The following is a 24503-nucleotide window of genomic DNA, read 5'->3' as shown; positions in this document are numbered from 1 at the left end:
TGAGGGTAACATTCCTGACCCGTCCTTTGTTCTCCTCTGATGGTGGTTATCCCCCATTCTGTTGGAATTTTCACGCATTGATGGTATGTTGATGGGATTGCTTTGACATTGTGGATCCATGGTCTGCCCAGGATTACATTATACGAGGATAGGCAATCCATTACTCCAAATTTCTCATATGAAGCCACGCCTTCCACATAGGTAGGCAAGCTGATTTCTCCCAAGGTGTTCTTTGTTTCTCCACTGAATCCAACCAGGACGCTGGATTTCTTGATGATCTTCCCTTCGTCTATCCTCATAGCTTTAAGGACGTCAAGCATCACCAGGTTTATTGAGCTGCCTCCGTCTATCAGGATTCTTGACACCTTTGCTGTGCCGATTTGCATGGTGATTACCAAGCTGTCATGGTGTAGATCTGATATTCCTTGAAGATCCGAGTCATCAAAGGTAATAGCAGGCAATGACTTGGGCCTGGGAGGAGGTTGGAGTCTGGATTCCCTGGATATTCTTTTGGCGGCTGAGCTGGTTAGACCACAAATTTTTGATCCTCCATTTATGAATTTGACTTCATAGATGGGAGAAGGAGGAGGAGGGTCTCTGCTGCTTCCTGGGTCTCTCTTGTTTTGTCCTTCATCTTTGTTCTTTGGCTGCTGGATTATGTCTTTCAAGTAGCCTTTCTTTAGAAGATATGCCACCTGTTTCCCGAGCCGGATGCATTCTTCGTGGTGTGTCCGATGTCCTGATGGAAGTCACACCATCTTGTTGGATCTTTCCTGGGGTTGTCGGATTTCTTTGGCCATCTGACTGTATCTCCCAGGTTTTCCAGGCGTTTGATTAATCCTGCAGTATTAATAGAGAAGTTATATTCAGGAATAGTTGGAAGGCTAGAAAGGTTACCTTTATGTTCTTGTGCCATATTGACTTGGATCGTTCGGGCCTGGAATAGGGTGCTTTGATCTGGGATTGCCTCCTTTCTGGTAGGAGCTTTTCCTGTTAGTATGTCCATAGCCTTGCTTTCCTCCGTATGAGTTCATCCTGAAGTTGAGGTCTTCTTCTAATCTGACATGCTCTAAGGCGATGGATTGAACATGGCAAAGGTTGGACATGCTTTTTTGGTCAGATCTGCATAGATGTCACTCACAAGGACTCCTTACCCGAATGCTTCTACCGTTGTTTCTTCATCGCATCCGGGAATGGCCACCTTTTCTTTGACAAATCGGCCAGGAATTCTTTGAGAGATTCTTCGGGAAGTTGTTTTACCCCGAACAGTTCTTTGGGTCTCTTGGCCATATCTCTGCTACTTGCGAATTGTTGATTGAAGGCATTGATCAATTCTGCAAAATTCTTGATACCTCCATTTGGTAGATTGATGAACCACTGTAATGCTGCTCCGGTCAGGGTTGTGCCAAAGCCTTTGCACATGCAGACTTGCCTGAGTTCACTGGGTATTGAGGCAGCCAACATTTTTTGTTTGAATATGGCAACATGATTCTGTGAATCAGAGGTTCCGTCATAAGTTCTCATGGACGGAACAGTAAATTTCTTGGGGAGATCAATCTTTGCAATTTCATCTACAAAGGGTGAATCTGCAAAGCTGTCGACTTCTACTTGACCACGAGTGGTCCGCACTCCGGGTATATTTTCTATTTTGTTGTGGAGTTTTTGGATTTCCTGAAGCATAGCCATCATTATTGCTGCTTCAGTTTTGTTTGTCTCTTCATTGGGAATGGTTGGGGTACCGGATGATATATCCTTCTCCGGGGTTCCAAAATTGGAGAAATCTATGTTTTTGATAATGGATGAGAATGGGGTTCCTGGTTCGAATCTGGTTTTGGAGCCCGAAGCCTGATTTTCCAATTTCTTCTTCAGGCTAGATTCAGATTCTTTCAGCCTATTGATTTCTGCTTCAGCCTGAGCTGTCCTCTCTTGGATTGTTTCCAATTCTTTGATCTTGGCCAAGGCGGCCGCTAATTGTTGTTCTGCGGTGAGTTCCACCATTTTTGTGTGTGAATATTAAATGAAAGATGATAAGGAGAATTTTATTGGTTGAAGAACTAGATGCCCCACGGTGGGCGCCAATTGTTTTAGCAGGATTTTCCTGGAAGGATCCGGCTTGATTATATAGTAATCAGGGTATCTAGTTCTATATGATTGGAATAATACGAGTAAATAACAAAGGAAGAATTAAGTATAAGGAATAACGTTTTTATTATCTTGATAAGCTGAGTACAATATTGTATGTATATCTGAATATTCAAGAGTAGAAAGAGATAAAGTGTAAAATAATTGACTAAGATCGAATGCCTCTACAATTGTTTAGTTTCTGCTATTTATAGTTCTCAACACTATTCTCAACGTTAAAATGAACAACGTTACAATGATCAACCTCCTCCCCAAATGTAGGAGTTGTTGCCGGATTAATAGGGCATGTCCCCTATTAATCCGCTTGACTTATTCTTCTTTGAACAAATCTTAGGCTCTTTTTCTCCTTTCCGTCTTAATTCATAAATGATAGGGTTTTTTGGTTGGACTTGGTCTTCCTTGAGTATAGGACACGGTTATTTGACTTATACAACTGTATTTCTTGTTTATCTTCTTAATCCAGCCTGCTTTAATAATCTACCAAGCTATTCTATACCGACCATCAGGCTTCTCTTCCAGGATTTAGTAGCCTGCCTGCCATAATATTCTTCAACAGCTAAATAATAGTTAGATTTGTCCGGTCTTCGTTTCCTTCAATCAGCCTTGTAAGGTCAGGCCAGGTTATGGTCAGGCCAGGTAAATCTGGGCCTAACAGTAACCATCTTGGCAGTTGGTGCAAATGTCTCACAATAATCTATTCCCTCTTCTTGACGATTGCCAAGAACGACAAGCCGCGCTTTGTAACGTTCGACAGACCCATCAGCTTGAAGTTTCACCTTATAGACCCATTTATTCCCAATTATCTTCTTTCCAACCGGCAAATCCACAACATCCCAGGTTTTATTGCGAACAAGAGCCTCAATCTCCGCATCCATAGCCGCCCGCCATTTAACATCCTTTACAGCCTCACGGAAAGTACTAGGTTCAACATTATTATCGAGAGTAGACAAAAAACAACGATGTGGAAATGAAAATTGTTCATACTTTACACTATGCGCTAAAGGATAAGGCGTACCTGAGGATGACGAAATTGAGGAAGCAGACGAAAAGCTATCTCTGAGATCATGTGAGGGAACGATTTTTGCAGAAACTGTGACATATTCTTCTTTGTCATAATGAGACCATGGCACATGTGGCCGTTTACCTCTACCATATTCAGCATCAATTCGGCCAGCATCGGTGTTAGTACCACCACCACCACCCGTGGGCTGACCCGTCTCAACATGCGCACCCTCCTTAAGACCACCATTGGGAGTGTTTATCGGGACACCAGACTCGACATCGATACGACCCTCGACATCCGGCATAGCACCATCTCCTGTAACCTCATCAATATTCTTATCACCAAACAAGATCTCCCCGTCATTAGCAACCATATCCTCGGGACGGGGCTCAAGAGAATCCAATACCGCATCACCACCATTATTAGTTTCAAGGAACGGAAATACAGACTCGTCGAAAACCACATCCAGAGAGATAAAAAACTCGTGGGTTTCAATATCATACACTTCCCAACCTTTCTTTCCATATGGGTAACCCACAAAAACACAACGACGACTACGGGATGCAAATTTGTCACCATCACGACGAGGATGCTTAACAAAACATAAACATCCAAAAACTCGAATATTATCGTAAACTGGCGCTTTCCCAAACAACAATTCGAAGGGTGTTTTACCATGATGCAAAGCGGAAGGTGTTCGATTTATCAAATAACTCGCAGCTAAAGCACACTCACCCCAAAAATTTATAGACAACCCGGACTGAAAACGAAGTGCCCTAGCAACGTTTAATATGTGACGATGTTTCCTTTCAACTCGACCATTTTGTTGAGAAGTACCCACACACGTGGTCTGATGTATAATGCCCTTCTCAGCAAAATATGTTTTTAAACAAGTAAATTCAGTCCCGTTATCAGTACGTATTATTTTAACATCCTTGTTAAATTGTCGATGCGCCATTTCGACAAAATTCTTTAAAATTTGCGAGACTTCATTTTTTGTTTTAATTAAATACACCCAAACTGCCCGTGAATAATCAATCATCAACCACAGTAAAAAAATACCGACTTCCACAAGATGATGACGTACGATAGTCACCCCATAAATCACAATGAATTAACTCAAAAATTTGAATTGCTTTATTTTCACTAATAATAAACTTTTCTCGAGTTTGCTTAGCACGAAAACAAATTTCACACAGTCTAGAATTAACATTCTTATTACTAACAAAAGGTAAATTTTGTATTACTCTCTTTGAAGGATGACCCAACCGACGATGCCATAACTCAGTCTCATTGTCACTTTGTCGCGCAGTATGAATTTTTCCCGTCGTTCCCTCAAAGAGATATAGCCGTCCGTGCTGCTCACCCGTACCAATCGTCATCCTCGTCACGCGGTCCTGTATGATACACGAAGCATTAGTAAAATGAACATCACAATTTAAATCCACACTCAATTGATAGACCGAGACCAGATTACATTTAAATTCGGGCACAAATAACACATTATTTAAAACAAGACTGCCACCCAAATTAACTGTGCCCGTTTTACTCGCTTTGGACGATTTTTCGTTTGGAAGTGTCACCATACACGGTGCAATGTCCTTAATTGCACTTAGTGACTGATAATTTCCAGTCATATGGTGCGTGGCACCCGAATTGAACAACCAAAAATTTTCATTCATCTTACCAGACATACGATTGTTAGTACCGGATGTAGAGGAACCTTTGGCACTGTTCACATAAGCGTCCCACTGACCCTTTGGAACGCTGACATATTCTTCCTTAGAATCGTTCACATCCTCAGACGCACTGCTGGAGTGCGCTGCACCAGACCCACGGCCTCCTCCACGGCCTCGTCCACCACCACCTCGGTTGCCTGAGTAGCCACCACGATATCCTCCTCGCTTAGTTGGATGACCAATAACATCATAACATTTATCTCGAGTATGACCCCAACGTTTACACTCCGAGCACCGAGGCCGTGAATTGTCATCTCTGTCATTCGAAAAACGCGCCCCTGTTTCAGGACGAGGGATATTATCACTACCCGAATGCTGCCCTGTTCGTGCACTGAACCCGACTGGTTCTGCCCGGTTCTCACTCCACACACCGGACAGACCTACACCAACATCCCCTCGTACCCCTTCTTCTTGTATTATAGTCGCATAAGCCCTATTAAGATTGGGTAGAGGCTCTTGCAGCAGAAGACTAGAACGAACAGTGGCATACTTCGAGTCTAACCCCATTAAGAAATCATGCACCTTTTCTTCATCTCGCTTCTTATCCAATTTTCTGTCGATATTGCACTTACATCCACCACAATCACAAATTGGATGACGATCATATTTGTCGAGATCATCTCACAATCGCTTCAACCTTCCATAATAATCAGACACGGACTCCTTATCGCCTGGTTTACAGGCCGATATTGAGCATTTGACCCTATGCGTTTTGGGTCCATTACCGACACTAAACCTCTGCTCAATATCGTCCCACAGAATCTTCGCTTCTTCCACATATGTGATTTGCGACGCCAGTGATGGTTCAATCACGTTGAAAATCCATGCCACAACCATTGCATTGACCATATACCAATCTTCCAAATCCTCTGAGTCTTCTGCCGGTCGCTTAATTAACCCGTCAATGAACCCGGTCTTCTTTCTCGAACGAAGAACACCACGAAGTTTGACTGACCACTCGTCATAGTTCTCACCGTTTAACATGACGTGGATTATCTTGTCTCCCGGTTTGTCACTGGTAGGGAGAAAATATGGACTAAGAATAGACCTAGTCTCCTTGTTTTCATTAGAGAACTGACCGCCGGAACCAGATTTACTCTGACCGGATTTTGGACCCTCACCACCAGACTTTCCTTCTCCAGTTCCAGTCATATTTGACGGCGCAGACAAGAGAAGAGAAAAAAAACCTAACCTCGCTCTGATTACCAAGTTAAAACGTAACCTGGCAACAATATTTGGGAATATTTTTGTGTACCTTCTTATTGAACAATACAACGTATTTATAGTTTACAAACTTGACGATATTAGGAAAACTAATATTTACCAAATAACATACGACCCAATATACCATAATACAATATACAATAATACGGAAATAATATATTTCCGCAACACTTAACATTATTAAATGTAAATTTCCTCATCGTACGACTTTATATAAAGTATTCGTCTTTCTTCAAAAAAAAATGCAATCCTTTTGATAATTTTTGAAATTCCCGTCTAATATACGTACCATTTTAGTGCCAAATTGCAAGTCATTTTTTCTAGACTCTTATTAACATGCACATTGACCTTAAATTTGAAATACGAGTGAGTTGACTCTCGATTATTTTCTCTAAATTTGACACTTAAACAATTTAGGTATATTATTACATCTAATTAAGTTCTTTTAATCAATATAGCTTATCATAAAACTAAATTATGTAAACTTGTTGAAAATAAGTTTTTAAATGTACAAGTTTTTGAAAGTCATTAAAAATTTCACAGCGCCGATAAGAAAAAAAAAAACAGTCTATTTTCTAAGCATAACAAAGACTAAAATTAACAATGACATTCACAATTTCCATAGACTCCCCATTTAAAATTTTAAATTGTCCAAAGTGTCCATACCTTTATCAAAATTACCCCATCACATACAACATAATTTCCATGAGATATTCCACCAACAAAACTTAAGTATAGAGAAAAGTAATGTACTCGGAAAATGTAAATAGTTTACATTTGCCTTATTTTGTAACGAAAAATAAAACAAATGTAAATTATTCGCCGGGAAGAGGAGTGAGATGCATCTCTCTATATATACTCCATTAATTAACATCTAAATAAAAGGAATATAATACTTAAGTGCCTTGCAATTTAGGAAACAACCAACTTTACAAGAATTAATTAAAAAATTAAAAATGAATCCACAAACACAACAACAACAACAACAAATTCCAGGTCAGCGTCCACCTCAGCAACCCATCGGAGGTGGTGGTGGCCCACTTTCCGGTTTATGGCCGTTGGGTTTCTTCTTCGCCGCTGCTTTCACCGCTGTATATTACTTTTTTTACTGTTTTTTTCTTTATTTTCTGTGAGGCATTTCGTCGAACAGTTGGTGTGCACTTGCTTGTTCTTGAATTATGAATCTTGGGTTTGATATTAATGTTGTTTTCTGTGATGGGTTTAGTAGTTTGTTGTAAACTGAATGATCAAACCCTTTGACCCGTTTGATCATTGTATTTGTCGCAATTGCGAAACGACACTGAATCATCCCTGTTTATCGATGAGATTGTATCATTTAACTGTCATTGTGAGATGGATTTGTTTTGTAGTAATGACTCATACAACGATTTTAAGTGTGACCAAGGTTTACGGTTACTCTCGGGTTTCGATTTTATTAGGGCTTATAATGTGGGGTTTTGTCATTTGAATTCAGTCTGTTCATTCAGAATCGCGGATCAATAAACGGATTGTAGTAGATTTTGGTCATGTATTTGGTTGTCAAGAAACCATCTCAACCAAAAGCTTAAGCTGATGGTTGGAATCCCATGATTGGTTTTATACTTGAACATATATTACGATGTTATATAACGTGTTTGTGGTCCTTACACTACCAGTCTACCAGGGTTTGTTAAGAAAACTAGAACTGTATCAATTTTTTTGAACCAGCTTGTTCAGCAACAATGCAACATGCTGACACTTTATTTTCTTGCTCTTTTTTCGAAAAAACAAAAATCGGTAACCATTATCGTGGTGGCTGTAATTGTGACAACAGTATGCGGAAAATTTAATGCAGATAATGTCAAGCTTATATAATGAACTTTCAGTCAGTCGTTTTAATCATAATTAACCCCTTTGTGTTTAATTAACAAAGGGATAAGGCGCTGCCCTTTGAGGCACTAGGGTAATAAAGTTGCAGTCAGTCAGTCAGTGTAGTATCTGATTCTTGTTTTGAGTGTCAAGCGAAAAGAATGAAGGATTATCTGCTTGTTAATAGACGCTTCACTCGAATATTAATCTGTATGTTTCTTTCTGCATGAGGTGGATTGTTTTTTTTATTACATTCCGTTTTGACAGAGATCTTATCTGATGTGGGCTTCTTTATATTCTACCAGATTGTACTGTCGTCGGCATCCACAAGCAAGATTAGCTTCACTATCTTGCATCAAGTGCCAGAAGGTCATGTTGGTGTCTACTGGAGAGGGGGTGCTCTTCTGAAGACCATCACTGATCCTGGTTTGTTTTTGCCTCTTCGATAATCTTTTACCTTCGTCAAGTTTTGTTTGTTATGAAATATGCTTGATCCATTGCGTTTTCAGGGTTTCACTGGAAGTTGCCTTTAGTCACACACTATGAACCTATTCAAGTTACACTACAGACTGATCAGGTAGTTCCATATCTCCCATAAGTTGTCATAACCCTAAGAAATTTTCCAGCGATCACTTTTAAGAGTGTATTTTCCCTGTTTTGGTGATGAGCGGGATCCATGGATCAGAAATCTCATTGTGGTTGAACTCACCTTGGAACTTGTTCTTGTTTAGGTCAAAGATATTCCATGTGGAACAAAAGGAGGTGTTATGATCAACTTTAATAGGATAGAGGTATGTTCTTTAAATATTTTTAGCTTGGAGGCATTCTCTGCATGATTAGCTAGTCGGGACAGTTCTGTAGCTATAGTTATAGTATTAAATCTCTATTTCTGTCACGGTTGTTGTATTGGCTATCGTGGCCTGATGCCCTGATCTGGGTATATGCAGCCAATATCGCCTCAAAATGCGTTATAAGGTGGTCACAGTGAAGGTCACAAATGCGTTAAAAAGGGGGTCACAGTAAAGGTCGAAGACCTTTACGAACTGCTTTTTGCGGCGTTGATTTAGATACTGTGGTTATAGTTTGTGCTCATTTCTGGATTACCTGATTTTGGGCGAATGACTGGTTTTCATTAAGTTTTTACTACTGTCCTCAGGTTGTCAACAGACTGCGGAAAGATTTTGTTCATGACACACTTCTGAACTATGGTGTCCACTATGATAAAACATGGATATATGACAAGATTCATCATGAGATCAATCAGTTCTGCAGTTCTCATTCCCTTCAACAAGTTTATATTGATATGTTTGATCAGGTCAGCGATAAATTGCAACATTGTTGATCACTTGATTGTGCCTGGAAATTAATTAGACATTTCCAAAATTTGAATGGACTAAGCTAGGATTACTTGTTTATGCGGTGACAATTTTTCTTTTGTATTTATTGTTGGCGTATGTTGAAGAATTTGCTACTTAGCCAGTCAACTCCTTTGATCCTTGTCACACTTGGTACTTTTTCGACAACGATAATGCCGTACTTCAGTGAGGTTCAAATATAGCGCAATCTTATCCTTGATGAAGTATAGGGTTTCTTTTGGATGCATCTACAGAAATTGGCCAGTTGTGTTTTTTTTTTTCTCATTTGTGTCATCCACGTGGTACTCCATTGAATGTTTATTCATATTACTCTCTATAATTGAATTTTACAGTCTTTACCACAATGCTTATGTAAAAATTCCTGGATAAGTGTAGGAATACAACTGGTTTGTAAAATGTTTTTGTTATTACGTTCTTATGCGGACTACATAATTTTGAAGCCCTTTATCCCCCTTCCCACTCCTTTCCTTCAATGCTCGTCTGCCCTTCTGTCTGAGTTTTGCTCTTGCTCTTGAATCTTTTCTTAGATTGATGAAAGGATGAAGGATGCTCTTCAGGGAGATTGCACTCGTTATGCTCCGGGTATTGAGATAATCAGTGTACGTGTAACGAAACCTAACATCCCAGAGAGTATTCGGATGAACTATGAACAGATGGAGGAAGAAAGAACAAAGGTACTTCTAAAATTACATCTACCTCCATCTTAATTTATTTTTTTTTCCCTTGAATTTTTATTCCTGAGATATTTTATGTAATGGCTTTAGTTTTATTGCTTTAAAGGAGTAAGTTTATATCGTCCACAGGCTCTCTCTGTCCGCCATCCTGATGTAGCTACTTGTCTATCGTTGCGGTTTCTTTTAGCCAACTTTTTTGGTTCCTGTTTTGTTATGCTTCTAAATTTGTTTCACTTTGGATGATTTCTGCTATTTGATTACACTTGAGTAGGCTTTGATAGCCATGGAGAAACAAAAAGTTGCTGAGAAAGAAGCAGAAACACAAAAGAAAATTGCAATTTCTGAAGCCGAGAAAAACGCATATGTGAGCAAGATCATCATGGAGCAAAAGCTTACGGAGAAAGAGAGCTCTAGAAGGCAACAACAAATTGATAATGAGATGAATCTAGCACGGGAAAAGAGCTTTGCTGATGCCTATTATTACCGGTGATTCTCTCCTTCCATAACACTTTTGCATTTACACCCCTTCCCTAAAAAAAAAGAAAATGAAAATTTCTACTTTTTGCCTTGAGGTTTTGCTAATTCCGCTTTGGTTGCCTAAGGTTTCAGTAACTCTACTTCAGTGACCTGAATTTGCGAGTTATTTGACTATTTCTCAATTTGGTGCTAGTGTGTGCCAGACCTGCCGGTGTGGTATAGCCAAAATTTTCAAATAAGAAATACGTTTGAGCATTGTTGTCAGAATCGCGATTCGATCCAACGATTCTACGATTTTACGATCTAAAAATGCTTGACCGATCTTGGATCCTACGATTCTATCATAGTTGTAGAATCTTACGATCCTATTAATTTGAAAATTTATAGAGATGAGATCATAATACGATCCTACGATTTTACGATCCTACGATCCGATTCTATAATAAAAAAATTAATATATATTTTTATATAATGACACCGTAAAACCCAAATTTCGTGTAAGTTGTTCATACAATGATACAAAAATCATTAATTACCAATATTTTATGAATAAGTATTAATAAATAAGTGTTTTGATTTTCAATTATATGTTTTCACCAAATAAAAAATTATATTTAGTGAGTTTGTAGAATCTTGCGATTCTACGATCCGATTCTACCGATTCGATCCTACCCTCCCCATCGATCCAAAGTAGAATCCCGATCCTGACAACATTGCGTTTGAGTGACTAAAACCGATTTTTAGAAAATTATATGTAACCGTTTGATGCTATTTTCTAACTTAATTATGATGAAACTAATTTCGTTGAAATTTGACTATACCACATTTTAGGCCACCAAAAAAAAAATTGTTACTCGGATTACCAACCAAAGTGAGAGATTAGGCAAAAATCTCATGTCACCATTGTGAAAATTTTCCAAAAGAAAAAAAAAAGACCTGTTGTTCAAACCTTGCAGTTGCCACTTGTGTACATTAACATTGCCGTCGACTTTTACAGGTTAATCAAAGAAGCAGAAGCTAACTCATTTAAGCTTACCCCCCAGTATCTTGAGCTCAGATTCATCGAGGCAATCGCTAACGACACCAAGATTTATTTTGGAGATAAGGTAGTCTACTAATCTCATGAAGTTATAAGTTAATTTGACTGACTCAATTTTTTCCTACATATTTAAATCCTGATAAAATACATGCTTTACAGATTCCTAATATGGTTTTCGACCAAAAGTTGCTCGGGCATTTCCTAGAACGCGCACCCAGATCATCACAACAGCCACAACACCCAGACGCTTGACTTCCACCATGGTGAACGCTAGGCGGTCGGATAAACTGAGAACAATGAAGGGTTTCTGTCTTTTATATCTGACTCTTAGTTTGAAGACCTTTTGTTCTTTTTGGCTGGAATGAATCTACGTCTTTAAACAAAAAACATACATTGTGCATATTCAGATATACGTAGTGAAAACAGGTGGAATGAGGTGAATTTTGTTATTTGTTTCTGTTTGTGAAAAAAGGGGGCTTCTTCGGTTTTCATTATTTCTGTAGATGCTGCCATCTAAACAAAAGTTAATAGATTATCATTTGATTTAGTATTCCCTATTAATCGAGTTAATTATTTGGTTCATGTATTCAACCGTCTCACACAAGACTTAATCTCCCATCCAATGGTTTCTTGATTCTTTATTTTGGCTGTCCTGCTGTATTCTATTTTAGCCTAATATTTATTTCAGAAACGTATATATTTTCACAAAACAAACCGTTTTCAAAATTCCGATGCGTACTGTGGAGTCTAGTCCCGTGGGATATTGGAAATTTGGAATTAGTGGCTGATTTTTTTTTTTTTTTTTTTTTTTTTTTTTTCAATTGAAAGAAAATAAAGTATTTGGTTTAAGTAGAAAATTATTAAATATTATTACTTATATTTGTCTTAATTTACAACAAGGGCATTTGGTCTAGTGGCATGATTCTTGCTTAGGGTGCAAGAGGTCCCGAGTTCAATTCTCGGAATGCCCCTTTTACAGTTTTTTTGGAGTATAGATTTCATAATTTTGGATGTGTTTAGTCAAGGTGGCCCATACAGATTAGTCAAAAATATCAGCCCTTATGTCGTTATGCGTAGTTATCAATCGTAGTCCGTCACCCTCTTAAGTCTTAAGCCAACTAGTCAACTACGAGTGGTACTTGGTAGATGTTGCAAGCATTGACTTAACAACTATTGTGATAGACTGATAGTAAAGTCCGTCTTGCTTCGGACCGCAAGATCCGTCTGAAATAAGAATTTGTGCTGATAGTAATATGGTGTCATTCGAAAGCGCCATCTCATTTTTCATAATACTATATGATGGGGCATATTCTGCACCACTGACCAAGTCAACACACTGAGCAAGGTCAAAGATATCCACAGCAAGTCAACGACTTAGTGGGCCTAGCCGATGTCTGACCCATCGGCTCATCACACCGGTCACGGCCCGACAACTAGCCAAATGGAGGGGCACATATATCCGCGTACTCACATCCAGACCCTACGCCCGCCATAGTCCATCTACCGAGGGTAGAACTGTCTTTTCCACCGATAGCCACTTGGCCACTTGGCCACTACGTGACAAAAGGTGAAAGCCTATAAATACTCCTCAACCTTCATTGAGGAAAGGATCCCACAACTAAACCTAAATACACTATTCATCTGGTAATATCTTCCTTATCTCTCTACAATACATACCTAGCCAAGTAACACAACTTAATCCTTTAAGTTTACTGACTTGAGCGTCGGAGTGAGTACGCTTGGCACAAAGCCAAGCCCTCGCCTTCGTTCATTGTTGCAGGAGAGGCCGAGAGGAACGATAAAGACAAGAAGGGTTCAACTCAAGACATTATTCTACAAGTCACGGTGGTAACGATACTTGCTGCGGAATTACACCCGAACAATTGGCGCCGTCTCTGGGGAAAGATACTAGAAGCTAGTCACATTCATTCCCAAACAAAAAAAAAAAAACCAACAAAAACCCACCCAAAAAGCTAAGAAAATGTCGAAACAACAAGATGCAGTCGTAACCGACGAAACTGCATTTTACCAAGATGATACTTTCAACAATTCTGGAGTCATACAGCCCTCCATCGGCGGTGTAATCCAACCGGAGTTCGGGATGCCATCAATACCCGACACGCCGCTGCCAGCCAACCAGGTCACCATCATGGGACATGTGGTTGACGTAGCAAAGCTGAAAATGCTCCTAGACCTAATTAGTAGTACGCCTGCTCACACTGTCACATCGACAAGAGCGGCGGAAACTGTCCGGGAGACCAGGGCCCAAAATGTGACTCCGAGAAATTTGAACGGAGCACTAGGAGAAGCTGACCCAGCCAAGTCGCCGGGGGAGCCCAAAGTGGGCGCGGTAGACCTAAGTCCTTCCCGCACTCGTGGGAGGACAGCGTCCCCGCCGCACGAACGAGGCTCACCCCGAAGGAGCCAGAGGAGTCCGACTCAGCAGAGTTGGAGAAGAAGTCCGAGTCGAAGAAGGAGCCCCTCCCGCTATGGGGGGAGGAGCCAGGTTAGAGACGCAAGGAGCCGATCGCCGCGTATCGTTCGACACGTGGTTAGGCAGCCCCTCAACGCCTACGTCCTAGAAGTCCCGGTGCCGAATAAGCTCAAGCTGCCACCTCTCGTCATACAAGGGAGATGGTGATCCGATCGACCACGCCGAGGCCTTCGAGTCTTACATGTCGGTATGGGAGCAGCCCGATGAGGTCAGTGCCGAATTTTCCCAACAACTTTGCATGGGATGGCTCGTAGCCGGTACAAAGGGCTTCCCGATGGCTCGGTGTACTATTACGCCGACCGAAGGGCGCTTTCCTAGCCCAAGACTCTGCATAAGAGAAGGGCCGTAGAGACATCTGACCTCCTGACCATCAGACAAGAGGGGGGCGAGTCTCTCCGGAGCTACGTGAAGAGGTTCGATGGAAAGGTCCAGCAGATTCGAGAAATTAATCCCGAGCTGGCGGCCTTCGCACTGATGAAGGGCCTCCCAAGGGGAGCCTTAAAAAACGAGCTCATCAAGAGCGGAGGCCTGGGCCTGGACGCCGCCAGAAAGTTGGCCGACCAAGCCATCAAGGTGGAAGACTACCACAAGACCTGGGAAGATCCCCGCGAAGCCGAGCAATCAGAAAAGAAGAGTCACAGCGGGACGATCGGGACGAAGGACGCCGCGACAACAACGGCTCGCGGTCCGACGAGACGCCGTGAGAACAACGATCACGGTCGGACGATCCGACCGGAGGCAAGACTCGGCAGCGCCGGTGGAATTCGAGAACGTACCACCGGAGGCGGTATAGTGAAAAACCCCTCTCGTCGTATCGCCGCCGAAGTCTTCGCCCGAGCAAAACGAGGGCCGAAGTGGGAGAGACCCCCCAAGCCAAAAAGTGACGGTGACACGAGCCAGTACTGTGAGTACCACGGCCACACCGGCCATTTAACCAACGACTGCCGCCACCTGAAGAATGTCATAGAAGAGCTGATCCGGAAGGGAAGCCTCGGCAAGTACGTTGCAAAAGGCCAAAAGACTGACGCCGGCAGTTCAGATAGGAAGTCCGTCTTCGAGCGGATAGGCGTGATTCATGTTGTCATCGGGGGCAACGAGAACGGAGGGTCCGCTCATGGGCATAAGCGGCACCTAAACGAGCTATATCAGGCCATCAACTTTGTGCCCAACTCAAGGATCCCCTCTGCAAGCATCCCCGATATAACTATCGAAAGAAAGGACTACGAAGGGGTCATCGCCCCTCACAGCGACCCGCTTATAGTCAATTTGGACATATCCAACCACCTGGTCAAGAGGTGCCTGATTGACACAGGTGCATACACGAACATCATGTTTAGAGAGTGCTTTCTCGGCCTCGGCCTGAAGATCAAGGACTTAAGCCCCTGCACCAACCCCCTATACAGCTTCTCTGGGGCCGGCCTGGTGCCGCTGGGATCAATTAGACTCCCGGTGACGTTCGGCGAGAAGAACGCGGCTAAAAACATCCTAGCTGAGTTCGTCGTCATTGACGGCTCGTCCGCCTACAACGTCCTCATAGGCCGAGTCACCCTGAGCGAGGCTGACGCAGTGATGTCCATCCGGGCCCTAACACTGATGTATGTCTCGGACCGGGGGGAAGCGCATAAGCTCGTCTCCAAAGACGAGAAGGATGAGGTGGTCAACGTCCAGATAGCTGCCCGAGGTTGCAACATGCAATCCCTCAAAGAGGCGAAGAAGTCCGAAAAAGGAAAAAGCCCGTCCTTACAACAGGGGGGCGACCTCATGGATACGACTAGTGGCTGATTGGGGGATGTGCCTGTGATGAGCCAATAGGGCATTGGTAATCTTGTAAAATTTATGTAGCTACGGAGGTGTCCAAGATAGCTGTGGACACCCCAACGCATGTTTTTACCTAGTGAAAAAAAAAAAAACCATCCAAGCCTTCCATCAAAGCAAAATTTTCCCATCAGTCATTTATCAAGAAACAGACGCCGGCTCACACTGTCATACCGACAAGAGCGGCATTCTCTGTCAAGAAATTAGCGCCGTCGCAGTCACCCCAAGTAGTAGACGCCACGGCAGTCACCCCAAGAGGTTTGATGCCGTCGCAGTCACTCCAAGTGGTAGACGCCACGTAACACGCTATCAAGAAACAGACGCCGGCTCACACTGTCATACCGACAAGAGCGGCATTCTCTGTCAAGAAATTAGCGCCGTCGCAGTCACCCCAAGTAGTAGACGCCACGGCAGTCACCCCAAGAGGTTTGATGCCGTCGCAGTCACTCCAAGTGGTAGACGCCACGTAACACGCTATCAAGAAACAGACGCCGGCTCACACTGTCACACCGACAAGAGCGGCAGTCTCTGTCAAGAAACCAGCGCCGGCTCACACTGTCAATCCGACAAGAGCGGCAATCACCCTCGTCAGGCGGGTACCATGACAGCAACGGCCATCGCACACTACACTCGCAAAAACAAACGAAGTGTCTTGGAAGCGTTGAAACACAGTTGAGATACGCACTCTAAAACGGCCCCGGCCAAGCCAATCCGAAAACAAAAAGGGCGCTCAATTAGGAATACAGGAAGACAACTCTGACAAAGATGAGATAAAGACCTCGGCCAGGCCGGAGGCGAAGGAAACGAATTATTATTAGAAGATAAATTACAAGGTTACAAGTGAAAAGAATGCAGACGACGGCCCTCCCCACAGGGATAAGCCGAAACGCAACCTACCGAGGTTGTACAAAAAAAACCTACTATTATGTTCACGTACAAAGAGATAACGGGAGGAAGGGCTGAGTAACTGGCCCCCGGACAGCCGAAGCAGGTCTGCTGTAAACTTGTTCTCATCAAGCAACACATGGTAGCATGTGAGGAGCTGAAACAGATCTGCTGTAAACTTGTTCTCATCAAGCCGCATCTTCTTCAGCGGGCAACCCAGCAGCTATTCTAGCAGCCTCAGCCTTGGCTTCGGCAGCCTCAGCTGCCCTCATCCTTTCGGCTTCTTCCTTAGCCACCCGAGCCCTCTCAGCAAGAGCTGCTTTCTCCGCGGCCGCCTCCCTCTCCATCTTTGCCTTCACCGCCTCCTTGGCCTCCTCCACCGCGGCTTTCTCCTTAGCCTCGAGCTTGTCATCAAGCAACGCGTCGAACCTGCCCCACGGGAAGGAACCATCAAGAGGGAAAAGCTCCCCGATAACTTCCCTAGCAGCATCTTCGGCCAAATCCCGGAACTTGGCGCACAGTTTGGGAAGCATGTCGGTTTGCAGCATCTCGATGTCCGCCTCCTTTTGCTTGATGATGGCATCTCTGCCCCGAACCACCTCCGCCTGAGCCTTAAACAGGTCCCGGGACTCGTTCCTCTGCTTGAGGTAGAGGTCGGCGCGCCCCTGAGCGAGCTCACATTTCCTCAGCAGTTCCGCAGCTTCGGCAGCCGCAGCCTCGGCTTTAGCCCTCTCAGCAAGGACCTCCTTTTCAGCGTCCTCCCTAAGTTTTCTCTCAGCCAAGAGCGCTTTCTCAGCTTCTACCCTGAGCCTCTGCTCATTAAGGAGACCCAACTTCGCCGATGCAGCCACCTGCTTAGTGGCATTACGCTCATGAACAGCCCGAGCCACGGCCTTCTCTTGCTCCATGAGACGAGCACCGGTAACCACATTCCACCTCGCCAGCTCCCTAATTAGCTTCGTGCCCTCCTCTATAAGCTCGGAGACGGAAGCCTTCTGGGATGAAGGGACGATGGTGACAATTTGACCACTAGCCTGCGGCTGGGAGACAAAAGCCTTCTGGGATGAAGGGTTGACGGTGGTGCCTTGATCACCAACCTGTGCAGAGGACCCCACCGCCTGCTGCCCAACGTGAGCAATAGCCGACTGCGGCTGGTCTGCAGAAATTCAATTAAAACATCAGTATCAACATCGACTTATCAGAAACACCTAATGGTTCGGCTAAATTTAAGCCACAAGCTAGATAGGTACCATGTTTGGCCTTCTTGACCGAAGAAGGCACTTCCTTGCCAGCGGTAGAAGCTGTCCCTTTCCTCTTACGGATTAGGGGAGATCCCTCCGCGTCAGAATCCCCCTCATCGGGAATATTAACAATCTCCACCTTCTTAGGGGAGGGGATGGGGGTTGGAACCGGTGTCGACGCCGGTGCCGCTGAAGACCTTGTTTTCCGCGTCCGACGTACCACGCCGCTAACAACCCTCGCCTGCGCCTCCTCCTTGCTCAAGACCTTCAGCCGCCGATCCATAAGGTCATTCGGCGACATCCTGCGGTCATGGGCTAGAGCTTTGGGGTGCAAGTTAGCAACGGTTTTATCTTTGTGCAGCCCCATTCTCCGAAGAAGATCCTCAGATAGGTCCGGTCCAAAGTGGTCTGCAAAAGAAACAAAACAAGAGTCAAGTAGAAGAAATGAATCGGAAGTTCGAAAATAAAGAAACATTGAGAGCGGCGGTGGGCCTCACACCGACCCCACTCACCCCGTGCAAGGGCCGGTATGAGGCCGACATAGCAAAGCGGCTCATCCTGAAGAATGATCTGCGTCGGGGGAATCCATCTTTTCGGCATCCCACTCTTGTCCACCTCAAAGAGCCTCATTGCCAGCCTCTCATCCTCCTTAAGAAGGACCCTGCCAGCATCCATTTTAAGATGCTTCCGAGTGACCCATCTGTCATGCTCCGCCCTAGTCTCACACCGCAAATTAACCTGATGCTGGAAGGAGCGGGGCAGCGGATAGTCCTCCGGCACTTTAACATACACCCACCGACCTTGCCAGTCCTTGCAAGAAGAGGGTTTGTCGGCAGAGACATAACCCTGCTCCGTTTGTACACTGTACCATCCAACACGGCCAGAAAGTGACGGTTTGAGATGATGAAGCCGGCGGAATAAATCCACCGTCGGAGCCTCTCCCTTAAAAAGACAAAGCCAGACAAAACCAATTATGGTCCTCATGGCCAGCGGGTGCAGTTGGGCAACAACAACGTTCATGGCTCTAATTATGGCCATAACGTACCCATTCAGCGGAAACCGGAGCCCGTACTCCAAATGCCGCAGTATACGCCAAGATACTGACCCGAGGGAGGATACGGCTGACCCTCCTCAGGGATAACAATTTCGTATCCCCTACCAAAGAAAAAATGATCCTCGAGAAGTTTCCCGCCGGAACAACGGGCAAGCTTACAAGACCAAGCACGATCAAGGTGGATCTTACAGACATAGCCGTGATCCATGACGTACCGTCTCCCCTCACTAAGACGAGACCTTTCCGCATCATCACCAAAATCATCACCAAGATCACCAAAAGAGTCGAATCCTCCCATTCCTCCGCAATTTGAGGATCAACTTCAGAGAAGGAGACCTAGGGCCCCCCGACACGGGTTTACTAGGTCCAAAGATCGTTGAGAAGACATGATTCACAAAAATTACTAGCAAGAAAAAATAAAAAGTTTGCTTGTTTACCTTAAAAGAAAAACACTCGCCGGATCAAATTTTCCGAAGATTAAGAAGACAAAGACAACCCTTGAAAGTTTGGAGAGATGAAGATTTTGGGGAAAATTTTCGAAAATAAAATGGAGGCCAAAATCACGGAATAACTGCCCTATTTATAGAGAAAAGCCCATGAAGAAGGACCAATCAGGGCACAGCCCATGAAGCGTCAACCAATCAACGAACCCACACACGTGTCAAGCATGCAACCGCGGGATGTCAATCGTCGCAACAGTTGAATGTCAATCAATGCAACAGTGACCAAGCGTCTTCAACACGCCTATTCACATCTCTTCGACTGTCCATCTCCCACAAATTCCTAGGTATCTAGTCTCCGCCGGCTATCGAAGAACCAAGCCAAGAAGCATCGGCCGGGGGCAATCAAAGTCAACCGGCACTCTAAGCCCTGGTCTCGGCCAGCGTCATGTTCTTTTCCACATCGGATACCCTTTACGCATCCATGTGGAGGGGGGATATGGCATATGGTACGGCCTAACAAGAGCCCCGCCGATACACAAGAAGACACCGATACAGAAAAATTTGCGAAATTTACTTAGTGCGAGAATATATATGCTCAAGATACATCGGAGCCCATACCACGGCATAGACTACGCTGGGGCAAATTGATGGGGCATATTCTCGCACCACCGACCAAGTCAACACACCGAGCAAGGTCAAAGATATCCACAAAGAAGTCAACGACTTAGTGGGCCTAGCCGATGACCCCATCGGCTGTCACTGGTCACGGCCCGACAACTAGCGCCCGGGGCACATATCCGCGTACTCACATCCAGGACCCTCGGCCGGCCTGCCATAGGTCCATCGGCCGAGGGTAGAACGGTCTTTCCACCTGATAGCCACTTGGCCACTTGGCCACTACGTGACAAAAGGTGAAAGCCTATAAATACTCCTCAACCTTCATTGAGGAAAGGATCCCACAACTAAACCTAAATACACTATTCATCTGGTAATATCTTCCTTATCTCTCTACAATACATACCTAGCCAAGTAACACAACTTAATCCTTTAAGTTTACTGACTTGAGCGTCGGAGTGAGTACGCTTGGCACAAAGCCAAGCCCTCAGTTCGTTCATTGTTGCAGGAGAGGCCGAGAGGAACGATAAAGACAAGAAGGGTTCAACTCAAGACATTATTCTACAAGTCACGGGTGGTAACGATACTTGCTCTGGAATTACACCCGGAACACTATAATTTGTATTTGAGTAATTTTAACATTTTATATAAAGAGAATGATCGTTTTAAATAATATTTTTAACGGTATACGAATATGAATGATTTAAAAAGTTAATATAGTTAAGTAAATTATCAAAATTTCGATTTTAAATTTCCCCTTTGAAGGTATTAAAACTACCCAATTCGACTACAAAATTATGTGATAAAATTGAAATCGCTTAATTGAATTCATGTATTGTTCCACCATTGAAACAAATCAAAACAATCCCGAACTTAACGAAATCATTTATACTAAACTGAATGTAAATATATCTTAAAATATCTAGATAAAAAATGCTAGATTACTAATCACATTACCGGCTAAGTCGATAACCAGCAACCACACTTAACGAGTTCTAACACGATCGCAACTAACACGAGTGCGTAAGAATTGTTGCGAAAATAAATAATTTGTTACGTCGTTGTCTAGGAATAAACAATCACGTATTAAAACGCCCCATGAAGACCGTCATTTAAAGACAACCCACCAAACACGACTCAAACAAATGCAAAAACACATCTTTACACTTTCCTAATCCATTGACCAACGATGTTTCTTACAAATGACTTCTAAACAAGAATTATCAAAATTTATCACACAAGTAACCGTAAACAAGAATCACATGACGTTTTATTGATTGAGCTTGAAACTAAAAACGACTCGACAGTCTAGAAATTCCTGGCTCCGCTACTGATTCCTTAGCGGTCTCGGGGGACATTGTCCGAAGAAGATGTATGTGGTAGAAAGCAAAGGAGGAGCCATAATATGCATGTTGCTATCTCTATTCTTCTTAGGAACATGGCCTGCTGTTATTGCCTCTCTCGAAAGGCGTGGCCGCCTTCCTCAACATACTTATCTTGATTACACTTTCACTAATCTCTTGGCTGCTATTCTTATTGCTTTAACATTTGGTCAAATTGGTGACAGCAAACTTAGCATGCCTAATTTCTTAACTCAACTCTCTCAGGTAATTACTATATATATTATTCTGGATTACACTTAAGTTGTCAACTAGCTTAGTTGGTAAAGTCATGAAATGTGGTGCTCGTGACCTGGGTTCAAATCTCGTCAGCATCAAACTCGCCCTTACTGGAATGGTTAATTAACATGTTAAAGCTGAATATACAGGACAATTGGCCCTCTGTATTGTTTGCAATGGCTGGAGGTATTGTTTTAAGTGTCGGAAATCTATCCACACAGTATGCTTGGGCTTTAGTCGGGTTATCAGTCGTCGAGGTGGTTAGCTCTAGCATCACTGTTGTAATAGGTTTGTATTTTGTAATGAATCTCGTTCACTTAGTAAACATGATTAGTGTACATGTCAGCTAGTTTAACTGGTAAAGTCATTAACTGGTTTAAAACTCGTAATGCAGGGACGACATTAAATTATTTCCTTGATCACAGAATAAATAAGGCGGAAATTCTGTTCCCTGGGGTCGGTTGCTTCTTGATAGCGGTATTCTTAGGCGCAGCTGTACATAAATCCAATGCTGCTGATAATAAAGCGAAACTCAAAAGTTTACCTAGTGATCTTGAAGAAGAATCAGGGTATTTTAACTTCATTTCGACCTTTATTGGTTCGACTTCTTAGATGATTAATGATAATGATGCCTCCATGATCATTCTTTACAGAGATAAAAATCAGGACATTCCAGTTTCTGATGGATTATCTGAAAAAATCGATATTGAAAAGACAGATGATACAAGGGATCCGAAGTTTGGAACCGCAAAATTCCTCATTTTACTTGAGGAAAGGAGATCCATAAAGGTCAGTAATTCACATTTAATTTGTTGTTGTAAGTTTTCTGAAAGACGGTCTAACAATAACTATGGTCAGGCCAAAGTTATTGATAGACGGTCTTAAGCAAGTTTTTTTTTTTTTTTTTTGATGACGAGAGGGTTGAATCTCCCGGGCCCGTGCATTCCCGCACCACCACATGGACCATGTAAGCCACCCCATTCGGGGGCTGCAGTGGCCAAGTGATTATCGCCCAGCTGGTAGTCGAACCCGGGACCTCTCAACTCCTGCATTTCTGCAAGCTTCAAAGTTTAACCCGGCTACCACTGGACTAACACAACTTGTTTTTTTTTTTTTTTTTTTGTGATATTGAATATACGCGGATCAAATAACAGGTATTTGGGAGAAATATATGGATCGGGATGACAATAACAATATTTGCTGGTTTATGCTTTTCTCTCTTCTCGCCGTTGTTCAATGTGGCTACGAATGACCAGTTTAAGTTACTGAAGAAAGGGGTTCCTCATTTGGTTGTATATACAGCATTCTTCTACTTTTCAGTCTCGGCTTTTGTGGTTGCAATCATTTTGAATGTCTTGTTTCTATATCACCCGGTTCTAGACTCACCAAAATCATCATTTAAGGCATACATTAGCGACTGGAATGGGCGAGGCTGGGCTCTTTTAGCGGGCCTGCTTTGTGGTTTTGGAAATGGGCTTCAGTTCATGGGTGGTCAGGCTGCAGGATATGCTGCTGCTGATGCTGTTCAGGCACTTCCACTGGTGAGCACTTTCTGGGGAGTAGTAGTATTCGGCGAGTACAGGAAATCCTCGAGAACAACATATGTACTACTTGTAAGCATGCTGTCTATGTTCATCTTAGCTGTTGGAGTTCTTATGGGATCGTCAGGACACAGAAATTCCTAATTTATCACGACGATATCATCCTAGCTGCTGAAGTGCTGAACACTGGAAACATTATGTTAAATCAAGAGGCATTTCATTATTCTCCATGAAAATATTATGATTGTTAGTTAGATAAGTCGCAACTTCCTGCACAATGTGGGAGTTACCAGTTACCCAAGTTTCGGGATTTGATGTCTGGGCATGTAATTTGTCACCAGTGTTCAGTGAATGTATTTTTCTTGCTTGAATTATGCCATCTTGAATGATACAGAAAACAGTTGAGTTTATTGTCATCCGAATGAATTTTAGGACGTAATCTATGCGTGAATTGATATGTGAAAGCGATGCACTTCCTAGCTACGATTTAACCAGTTTCGATATCTTGGCCTCAACCTTAGAAATCTGACACAATAGTCCTAATACTGATTTTGACATTGATCCAAGTAAAAAGATTTATCTAGACTAATAAATGCAATACAGGCAATAACATTGAAAAGATTATATATATGCATGTTAGATTGTAAGCCAATCCCGAGCACACTATTATTCGTGTACTCAAACTCGTATTGAGTTATGTTCGTGTCTGATCGACACACATCTCAATATCTCATTACGTTTTGCAAGTTTGAACTCGTGTAAAATAGAGGGGAAAAAAAGTAACCTACCTAAACATCTATTTCGGAACATTCATTATACATGAACTAAAATCGTGCCATGATAAGTAGCCAAAGTTAATGATAAACTAATTAAAAATCAAATTTACACATAAATTCTGACTAGTTTTATTTACTGAATTTAACTGAAAAAGTTAAAAAGCGCTAGAAGGAGGGCTTGAACCTCCGACCTTGTGGTTAACAGCCACACGCTCTAACCAACTGAGCTATTCCAGCTTTTTGACATACATGAATGTTTATAATTATTTATTATACTACTAATAAAAGACATCAGTATACACGTGTCAGAATCTCATGTTCTCAAGCAGATCGGACGGCTGATGAAGACTAACCGTTGAGAATGAGACCCTCAAAAAATTCCACACATTTCATTACCCAAATCTTAATTAACTGAATAGAGTTGTGATTCATCAAGATTTGGATGTTAATGTGTTATATGATGATCTAGGTACTTAATTTCTCTACACCTCTTAATTG

At 42.9% G+C, this 24503-nt stretch overlaps 2 protein-coding genes and 2 non-coding genes across 4 annotated transcripts; 3 read left to right on the top strand and 1 right to left on the bottom strand.

Annotated features, from left to right (window-relative positions):
* The first annotated feature begins 6954 nt into the window (after positions 1–6954).
* On the top strand, positions 6955–12069 carry LOC141644094 (uncharacterized). Its single transcript, XM_074453541.1, has 9 exons — positions 6955–7199; positions 8262–8382; positions 8466–8533; positions 8688–8747; positions 9113–9271; positions 9860–10006; positions 10278–10492; positions 11481–11589; positions 11682–12069. Exons 1-9 carry the CDS (start codon positions 7065–7067, stop codon positions 11772–11774), a joined length of 1107 nt encoding a protein of 368 aa, XP_074309642.1. The 5' UTR covers positions 6955–7064; the 3' UTR covers positions 11775–12069.
* A 352-nt stretch (positions 12070–12421) lies between these two features.
* On the top strand, positions 12422–12493 carry TRNAP-AGG (transfer RNA proline (anticodon AGG)). Its single transcript has one exon. It is a non-coding gene; the product is annotated as a tRNA-Pro (tRNA).
* Positions 12494–21189: 8696 nt separating this feature from the next.
* LOC141644093 (ureide permease 2-like) lies at positions 21190–23693 on the top strand. The gene is made up of 5 exons (XM_074453540.1): positions 21190–21676; positions 21838–21976; positions 22083–22257; positions 22342–22477; positions 22843–23693. The coding sequence occupies exons 1-5, from the start codon at positions 21440–21442 to the stop codon at positions 23371–23373; spliced, it is 1218 nt and encodes a 405-aa protein (XP_074309641.1). The 5' UTR covers positions 21190–21439; the 3' UTR covers positions 23374–23693.
* Positions 23694–24168: 475 nt separating this feature from the next.
* TRNAN-GUU (transfer RNA asparagine (anticodon GUU)) lies at positions 24169–24242 on the bottom strand. The gene has a single exon. It is a non-coding gene; the product is annotated as a tRNA-Asn (tRNA).
* Positions 24243–24503: the final 261 nt, after the last annotated feature.

This window comes from Silene latifolia, chromosome 2 (genome assembly GCF_048544455.1).
Source record: "Silene latifolia isolate original U9 population chromosome 2, ASM4854445v1, whole genome shotgun sequence".
Lineage (NCBI taxonomy): Eukaryota > Viridiplantae > Streptophyta > Magnoliopsida > Caryophyllales > Caryophyllaceae > Silene > Silene latifolia.
This window is presented reverse-complemented; position numbering and strand designations above follow the sequence as displayed.